The 9,925-nt window shown below is 40.9% G+C and overlaps 2 protein-coding genes across 2 annotated transcripts in view; both read left to right on the forward strand.

Annotated features, from left to right (window-relative positions):
* The window catches only part of LOC123506872 (helicase SRCAP-like), a 21,444-nt gene extending 19,331 nt beyond the window's left edge, over positions 1 to 2,113 (forward strand). Inside the window, exon 8 of the mRNA XM_045259236.1 lies at positions 34 to 2,113. Within this exon, the coding sequence (XP_045115171.1) occupies positions 34 to 189 (156 nt within the window). The 3' untranslated portion in view covers positions 190 to 2,113. The remainder of the gene's footprint in view (positions 1 to 33) is intronic.
* The window catches only part of LOC123506873 (GTP-binding protein Di-Ras2-like), a 161,946-nt gene continuing 154,129 nt past the window's right edge, over positions 2,109 to 9,925 (forward strand). Inside the window, exon 1 of the mRNA XM_045259237.1 lies at positions 2,109 to 9,388. The gene's annotated coding sequence lies outside the window, so the exon portion shown is untranslated. The remainder of the gene's footprint in view (positions 9,389 to 9,925) is intronic.

Genomic DNA, 9,925 nt, shown 5'->3' on the forward strand with positions numbered 1-9,925 from the left:
GATTGATGTAAAATTATTATTTGTGGTTTCCAGGTTATCAGTAAGCTACAAGTGCAGGGTAAAGGGAGTGGAGGGTCAGTAGGCGGGGCTGGTGGGAGCCTGTCCCTCAAGCTGCTTGGATCCAGCCAGACTGGAGTGGCTGGGGCAAGATCGACGTTTGTGCTACAGCATGAGAAGGAGCCTTCCTGACCTCCTGGGACAGGGGGTCAGCCCTCTTCAGCCCTGCCCATAAGTCTCTCACCTGGAGCAACAGAAGGGTTCCAGGGGGCTCCAACACAGCCCTCTGCCCTGCCCCAGGTGGCGACCGTTGCCGTGCCCTTCTGGAGCAATAGGCCCGTGTGCCACAACAATAACAACAACAACTATGTCAAAGTTCGTCCAGCTGGTGTCTGGCCCCCCACGTCAGGTGGAACTGTGCGAGTGTCCCAGGTAGAACCTTTGGCCAAATCCAGCACAGGCTTGGCCAGCAGTGGGGCCGGTGTGGCCATGACTGGAGTGACGGACCTTGGTAACATGATGCCCCCAGTGGCCACATCCAATGCTCAGGTTCTGGTACCTAGTGATACCCCACTCCTAACCCAGGACGGACCATTGTACAACAGTGGCACAAAGAGCCCGTCTCTGTTATGTGTAGTTCTTGACGATTGAGGGGCCACGTCTTCTGGTTGTATATTCAAACTCACTACATAATTTGTAATGATGTAGGCAGTGTTGCTCCCGTGTGCAGTGATATTGTAAGACAATATCTGTTCTTGTGTGATATTTAGCTCCTCACTAGTGTGCTCTAGTGAACCATGACAAAAATGGAGATGAATAGAGGCAATAGTGCAGTTACATTAGCAGGCCCTCCTATACGCTTAAATTTTGTCTCTTGTGTGATACAAGTGCATGCTGAAGAGACTTTTCCTCTTTTTTATCTTTTTTTTCTTTTTTGTATTTATCTGTGATGTTTTGTACTCTGGTGAGCTCCTGCGGCCAGATTGGGCGGGGCTGGGGCGCCCTGCCTCCCAAGCAGCTCACGTGTTGGTGCTCGGGGCCGACGACACCCTCACACAGTTCACACTTGGAAAGTTTTTATGTTTTCAAGTACTGGGTGGTTCTCATGCCACATCATGTAATATAATGTTCTAGTCTTGTTTGTTACTTGTTTTCTACTTGTATCAATGCTTTTTTTGCCCTCCCCCTTAATTATCATTATTTTTATCCCTTCTTTTCATACACACTGCCATCCTTGCCATCCAATCTTTCCTACAGAATACTTGTTAAAATTGTTGATGGTGGTCTGCACACAAACATTCCCCAGACAAGTGGTTCCCAGCCACTTGTGTGTCAATCTTTTCAACACAGGTTCATCACATGTTGTAAAATTTACCCTCCGTACTTACGACCACTGTGGGTCTCATAGTCATGACTGATCCTTCACTGACCTTTGTTATGTACTACACATCCTTTCTCCTCTGTCAAAACCATTGTGCAATGTCCCTTGATTTCATGCATATTACACTCACGTTATCAAAGCTTTCATCTGAAGATGCTTCGTAGTGAACAGAAGCGAGACCATGTCCTCTTTTATTTATATAAAATTTGTAATATTTTATTAGTCATAAATATTAACTACTTTTAGCTTGCTACATAGATTCTTTTAATAGAAATTAATTTAAAAGAACACTCTACAATGTACGTAAATCCTGAACTGTTGACACTGGTGTTGGGAGACCAAGAGGAGAGAGAGACCCTCACCCTTGACAGTGTTGATGTATTGTGTGTGTGTGTGTCAGCTTCCTCAGGCTGCTTAGGGATGGACACAGGGAACCAGAAATACCAGGGAGTAAATCTCAGGGAAATGTTCTTTATTTGTAAATCTTGGGAAATTTTGGTCAAAATTTCCTCTCTGAAGATGTTTAGACAAAATTTTGGGACATAAAACACAACATTGAATGCCACTGCCATCATGTATTACATTTATATAGAACTTGAAATGTCATTCCTTATTCTTACTTATTTATTTATTTTTTATATCAATAACACACACACACACACACACACACACACACACACACACACACACACACACACACACACACACACACACACACACACACACACACACACACACACACACAAAAAAGAGCAGCTGTAGGAAGCTTGCAGACTCACATGTTTTTCAGCGTCTGTGATGTGGGTTTCTCACTGTGCTGACTTTCCCAGCATCATATAATGTGCACTGTTCACCTTTACTATTACTGCACATGTAGTTGGGCATGAGCAGCTGCCATCAGTAGAGTTGTAATCATTCCACGACAATGGTACACAATAAGACATTCAGCTGGTGCAATGTGGGGGTAGCTCAGGTGGCAGCAATGAGACAGGAGCAGGTCAGCAGGAGGCTGCAAGTAAGGAAGTCAGTCACTCATTCAGTACACTTGATAGCAAAAATGCACTTGTCCTGTTGTAGTGAGGGAGAACTAGTAAGATGTTGACTTGTGTAATAATAGTATTGCAGTTTTCACACATTTGTCATGGTGGAGGTACTAGTAGTGTTCAGTCTACATTTTTAAAGCCACCACACTGGCCTGCTTATTTCTAGAGATTGCATACCTGTGTTTTCCCCATTTGTATAGTTTGATTCCCATGTTTGTTCTGATAATTTTTTGCAGATTTTTGCATCATCGTCAGTGCTAAACAGTTTTTATTCTTACTTCATAGCTCTATTGATTTTTCTTCTATCTCCACTCACTTCATAATGTTGGCTCAGGGACCAAAATATATGACAGTTGTTTGCTGGACCGCCACCCCTTCAACCTAATGCTCTGCACACTGATCTTGTGCTCTTGAATTGTTCATGAAGCCATCATACAACTCACAGCTACAGTGAGCAAAGGAAAGGTGTTCCAAGCCAAGCTGTCTCAGTGTTTAGATCAAAGACTAACTCTTTATGCAACCTCATTCAGATCCAGATAGACTTGTGATTCATACAACTTGTGGTCAAGTTCAAGTACCTGCACGTCTTGTCTTTTTGATGTTGGGCCTTCAAGCAAGGGTGTGCCAGCAGGTTTGCAAGTACCTAAAGTGTTGCAGGATGTTACTACAATATTTAAATGGCAATGTTTTAATTTGAGAGTAATATAATTGTGGTTGTAGTTAGTCTTCTGTTTTGCAAAGCAATTTGAAATTTTTAGTAATTTACATACTTAAATATTGTGCACTGTGTGTTCTCTGTGTCATAGTATTTCCAGTACCTTTCATAAAGGTTCTGTATGGTGAAAGTAATAACTAGGATAAGCTGGATCCCATTTACTAGAGACAGAGGAAGTTTTGGTTGTGTTCAAGGCAGTGAGACAGATGTGTTGTTGTGCTTTTATGTTTAGAATCTCAGTGTAGAGGACCAAGGTGGTGTCTACTGCACTTAACAGAAGAGGCACTGTCTCTTTGGAAAAAAAAAAAGTGTCCAAACTCTCTAGTTATTATATATTTTTGTTGTGGTAATGAGAGAGAGCTACCTGACATATTATCTAGTGTAGGATGTGTAAGCCAAGGCATTTTATCTTGATTACCTAATATGACACAACCAGTTGCAGATTGCATGTGATTGTGTTAAGATTTTGAAAATTGCCATTGTCTGCTGGGCAATAATTAACCTTTCTGGACTGATAATTTTGACTGATTTGAATCTCATTAATCCATGGCCCTCATTATATGACAATCACCTCTTTAGTTGTATTTATTTCTTCTACTTTCTTACTGAACTTTTTCCAAGTTTTAAAAAATTCACAAAACATTATAATTTTGACTTATTACTTTGCTTAGAGTTCAAAATGTGTTAGGAACAGGCATGCAATATTGGTAGGATACATACAGACAACACTGAGGTGTTCTGGTAGGCTTGGGATTGTCGTGCTTGTGTGACAGCCCCACGAGTGTAGTCATCCACCACCACCCAGTGAGCGAGGCGGCCACACACAGACCAGCTGATATAGTCACGCAGAGTAGCAAGGTGAACACCATATTCCTCACCTCATAATGTGCTTGTTGGGAATAGATTCACAGAAACAAGTTGAAAGTCTTGAAGTGTAATTTATACATTTTTTACATTTCCAGCCATGATTACTTTACAAGTTGAATTGCCAAGTCTTAGTTTTTATTACCGACTTTTCACAAGTTTTCTTGCGATGAGCGAACTTAATGTATGTTAGCCATGTTTGATACTGGTGATCAGATTTTTAGCTAGTGAGTGATGTTTGTCTTATGTATTTCTGTATTATTCTGGTCTGCTAAATGTTAACATCTGCCTACACGTGTTGTTTCCTGCACACTGGTGGCCGGCGTACAGTTCCTTCAGCAAGTTTTTACACATTTTTGTACTTTGGCAAGTCTGGAGAGATTCACATGCATTCTCACACAGACACTCAGACACACACACACACACACACACACACACACACACACACACACACACACACACACACACACACACAGACACACACACACAGACACACACACACACAGACACTATTCATTGCACATTAATATACAAGCATGTACATAACAAAACAGCAGCCAGTCTCATTTTTAAAAGTTTTCATGTCAGACTAACTAACCCACCTCAATACTTTACCAGCCCTTTCATCCACAGTGAGTAGAATCATAGACAAGGTACAAAACGTAACACTGGCTAACTTTGAACCTTCCTCCCCATGTCCCCTCACAACTCCTCCTCCCGTCAGCATCACTGCTTGGACATTGTCTGTATTACTGTTATGCTCACGGGTCTTGTCCCCAGTACATCATTTTCTTGGTGCTCAAAGTTGCCAGTCATGTTACACTTCCAGTATTATCTACCACTTGTTCCATCTCTTGCCACCTCTGTCTGTTTTTTATCATGGTATGCATCCATCTCATTATTATCAGTGTGGTGTTTTAAAAAAAAAGAAGAGTGTTTTATTCCTTGAACTTTTACCATGTTATGTCTCAACAAGGCTAAATCTATTCACTCTTTGCTACTTGTCCCTCTCCTGCCTGTATGTCTTGGGCTCTCTTGCCTTTGTGTCATCTGCAGCAAATGTATTATTTACTCTTTCAGTAGGAATATATCCCCAAAGTTAAGATGTGTAAGAATATACAAGTTTCTTTCAAGGTGTATTGTAATTCAGATTTGTAAAATCAGTCACCACTGTTATTTGTTTCATAGGTGTGCATACTTTGCTTTGCAGAGTTAGTGGAATTACTTTTCAAAGCCAGATTTTAATATTATGAAACTATTTTGATTGATACAGATACGAAAGGTGTAAGTAATGAGGCAATGTATGAGATGTTCATCCTTTATCAGATTCTGTTTGTATTTCTTCTCTCTGGTTTAAGAATTTTGTGTTAGTCATTATTTCAGGCAGTGTTCCTCCAGATTGCAACATGAAAACAAATGTATGTGATGAGGATCAGAGCAAGTGATTGCTTTTTCTTGGATGGTGAATGGCATTGTTCTGTGTCTTAGGTGGTGAATAGCATTGCTTTGTTGCTTGGATCTGAACCACCAGCATTGGCCAGCCACTACCACCACCAGCACCACCACCTCCTCCCATCTTACTATCACCATGTACATTGTTGTGAAGGAGCCAGCCAGGGGTGATGTTTATGTTTACTTTTACTTTTAAATTTATTGTTAATTTACATACAAATTTGAAGTTCAGCATAGGGTGATTTTATAAATAACTTAAAATAATGATCAAAGGAAAGTCCAGCAAACAGTACAGTATTTTTTAATTATGAGTGTGTGAGTGTTCATGAATGTATGCATGTAAGTGTGTGTGGGTTTTAAACCTGTCTATGCATTTATCTTTGTTTTTAGTAATTATTGATAGCATGAATCTTCAATGATATTTTGTGCTTTAAATTGCTAAGTACAGTAGTTATCTTTGTAAAAAAATTTCTTCACTTATTTATTGAAAGCTCAAGAGGAGTTAGGATGGGAGTGTTTCTGTCATGTTTTGTTCTCTTTTAAGGTCTCAAAATGAAAAGGCCCCAAGTTAATAGGTTGTGTTAAATTTAGCTTGAGTGTTTCGGGTTGCAGCTCTGCCGTATTGGTATCAGTTTCCTCAGGTATTTATTTATAATTTAGTGTTGCACTGCTGACTCCCCCACCACTGTCTGAATGAAGCCAGCATGCCTCCCCTTGTACAGTGATGCCCCCCATTGAATTTATTTATGCCTTGATCATTCACTACTTCATGAATCTGTAATATATACTTTTTTTAGCTTTTTTAAGCTTTTTTTAAGCAGAGAGGTTCATGGTGTGGAGCAAGGTTATTTTTTGTTTAAGCAGATTACTTGAGAAGGGTTTGAGCTGGCTCCTATTATTATATCCATATATCTACGTATATCAAGGTATGCGACACACACACACATTTTTTACCTTTTCAGTTGTCAGCAACCTAAGTCTGTTTCTTTATTCCTTATCTGACAATTATTGTTTGTTATCAGTACTCATTGCCTTTGTGAATAATCAAAGTGTATACGACAACACTTTTGAAAGCAAGTTCAAATTGTCCAGTTTTTTCTCACAGTGCACCAGACAAGCCTGTTTTGTTGTTAGTAGCAGATTGTACACATGTGTTCCAAAGGGGACCTGATCCCTGACCCCTCTCTCTCTCCCTCCCTGCTGAGTGGGGTCAGGGGGTAGTAGGGTGTAGGATGCCTCAGGACACACTACTCCCCACTACCTCTGCCTTCCCCTCCCCCTTCTACTCCCCATTACCTTGGATGTCCTTTCTGGGCACATTTTGTCCTCACACCAGGTACAAAATTTTCCCAGCATGTAGGAAAGAAGCAATCAGCAGGTGTGTCTCTGTGTCGTCCTTGTGGTCTGAACGCACTGTGACATGTTTGATGTTGACATACTGGGGAAATTATTGTTGTTAACCTGTAAGCAGTGGACTCGCCTGTCTCCTCCTTGCCCTCAAAACATCACCAGCATGGCAATTGTATTGTTTTGTATTCCAAAGGAGAAATACTTAATAGTCTATTTATGGATATACATCTCGTCATTTTCCGACAACCACGACTTTTTGAAAATGTTAAAATTTGTTGTAAGGAGATAAAAAAATGCCTAAAAAAATATGATAATGACTAATTGTACATTACAGCCATAGAATATTCCTCATCACCATCTGTGTTCAACAAATGCAGTGCAGGGGTTCTGAGCAGGGGAGAAGTGACTGGCCCTGGCCATATGGATGGAGAGTATTGCAGTATATCATTGATTCTGGACTGGTTCTCCTGCCCTTGTGTCACTTCTCCTATTCCCCAGAACCACTGCCTTTGCAATTTTTGGAAGAAGAGAGAGTTCATCCTTCTGTCCTTTGCCTGTATCTTGGTTCATGTCTGATTGGCAGGCCACTCTGTACGTATTAGTGATGCTGCTTCTAACACTCCTTCTTTTGCTACCATCACCACCATTACTCCTACTACTGCTACTGCTACTATTACTGTTACTGCTACTGCTACTACTACTGCTACTATTACTACTTCCTTGCTTTTTCTTACTTCTCAGCCTTATTTATCTTAGCATTTTTCCTTCTCTAAGCTTGCATACAGTAAGCAAAAAGAGTCCTTTCTTGTAAGTAGCAGAAAAGAGAGGAAAAGTAACTGTTCCTCCTCCTCCTCCTCCTCCTCGTTTTTCTGAACGTACGGTCTGTCATAACTGAGTAGCAATCTGTGACTATATATTGCTTGTAATAATGTACAATTTCGTGTTGTTGAGTACTTTTGACATACATATTATAATCTACTCTTACTACAATCACTTAAGGGCAGGAGAAGCGAGTGTATTTGTTTGTGTGTGTGTGTGAGATAGTGAATGAGAGAAATGATGCAGTACCTTTTCTTCTATCCTTTCTCCGTTATTGGTATTAGTTTTGTCAGTACTGCCTGTAAGCCTCTCAGTCCTCGGCAGCGTCCTTATGTATGTCTGTCTCGTGTCTCTTATTTTTAATGCAGTTATTATATATTTTCTCTTTCCGTCTCGTTTGAGTGGAAGACAAAGCGAGGCGGGAGTGGAATGTGTGGCCCGGGGACTGTGAGGTTTGCCCTTTCCTTCGTTCTTCCTCCAATGTCCTGCTACTCCTCTATCTTATGGGTTTTCAGGTGACTTGGAGAGACTTCAGGTATTCCCTCACTCATTACCTATTTTGTGGGACGAACATGTTTTTATCAGCAACCCGCCTGACACCTAACCAAAATGACCTTCCTCCTCCCCCTCTCCCCCAAACTGTCAGTACCTTTACTACGAAAAGGAACAAAAAATGCGATGTGTAAGAATATAAAAAAAATATAAAAAATCAAGAAAAAATATAGAAATAATTGTATTAAATGCTCAGAAACCAATCTCATTAACAGTGTGTATGGTTGTAAATTATTGTAAATGAATTAAATAATTTATAAAATAAACTGATTCTCATTTCTGTGGAAGTTTTATTGATAATGTATATTGTATTGACATTTGGTTTGGACTATGTACAAACTGCTCCCTACTTGATGAAGCAGTTTTCCTGCCCATGATGCTTAACAAAAGAGTGTAATTTTTTTCTTCCTTTTGTTTGTTTTCCCTATTCTATTGCTTTGCTTATGCTTCTGATAGATTCTGGGAACTCGTATTTTAGAAGGATTTTAGAACATTTTCAAAGGCTAGAGAGATATTAAATGGGTTCTGATTAATGTTTTTCCACATGATACGTAATCTTTACCAAACTACCATTATAATTGTGAAAACAATCTTGAAAACTTCAATACCTTCTTTTCCCCCGACAGATAGTATGAAATCATCGCTAAACTACCAGCATAAACATAGGAACACCCTTGAGAACTTCCAATGAAGCCTATTGAAAGTTGAGATGTGGCTCTGAAACATGTGGCAGAGTGCTACAGTGACTGTTCCACTGTCCCACAGTCCCAGCAACACAGGGGCCAGCGGGAAACAGTTTGTGTCGGAGCAAACTGAGGCTAACTAAACTTCTGCGAGGACTGAATATACGCGTTGACGGTCGATATTGGAGACGTGGAAGTACTTCACACTGACAGCCATGGGGGAATGATTGCGAGTGATTAGAAATATTCATTCCCTCTTGTTAGTAGATTTGTAGTACGCGAAAATTTAATTCGTGGAAAAAAAAAATGGATGTCGGTATCATTGAGCAGAGCGCGCCGCGGAGTTACCAGCTGGCAGCTTAATGTTTTCTGCGCCGAGGGAGTAGTGTGGGCCGGGTGGCTTATTCTTTTTAAGTTCGTTTCTTTGAAGCTCGCCAGAGTAATCCTCGCGCCATCCTCACGCTACCCAGGTCTTTGTCTCCGGCCACAGGGAAACTTAAGGAAGAGCTGAACGTGTGTACTCCCTCGACAGGTACTAGTCTTCGTCTACCTCTTCTCCCTCCCGTTTCTCTCTCTTGAGTCTCTGTCTTCACTCTTCCTTGCTTCTCTTCAGTGCTAGAGATCTAAGCACGTGTACTCCCCCGGCAGTTGTCATCCATCACTCCCTCCGTCCTCTTTCTCTTTATGTCCTTCCTTCATCACTCCATCTCCCTGCTTCCCTCCCTTTTGTCTCCGGCGAGGGTTAAGGGCGGCCTGAACACGTAGAATCCTTGGACAGGCACTGCGTAGTTCTCATCCTACTACTTTTTTTTTTTCTCTCTTTAAATCCATCATCATGGTCTTAAATCTCTGCATGGTTTTTGTTTCTTGTTTCTAGCGAAGGAAAAAAAAGTAAACTGTCCTTTACTCACTTGTTCCCTTCTTTACACCATCTCTGCGTCTCTTAACTGTCCTCAACATGGGAACTTCGTGGAGAGACGAGCAGATGTACCCCCTTCGAAAAGTCCATTGTTTACTTATTTCTTCCTCCTCCTCCTCCTCAAACAGCCTAGTAGGGACCAATAAGGCC

Source organism: Portunus trituberculatus, chromosome 21 (assembly GCF_017591435.1).
Source record: "Portunus trituberculatus isolate SZX2019 chromosome 21, ASM1759143v1, whole genome shotgun sequence".
Taxonomy (NCBI): Eukaryota; Metazoa; Arthropoda; class Malacostraca; order Decapoda; family Portunidae; genus Portunus; species Portunus trituberculatus.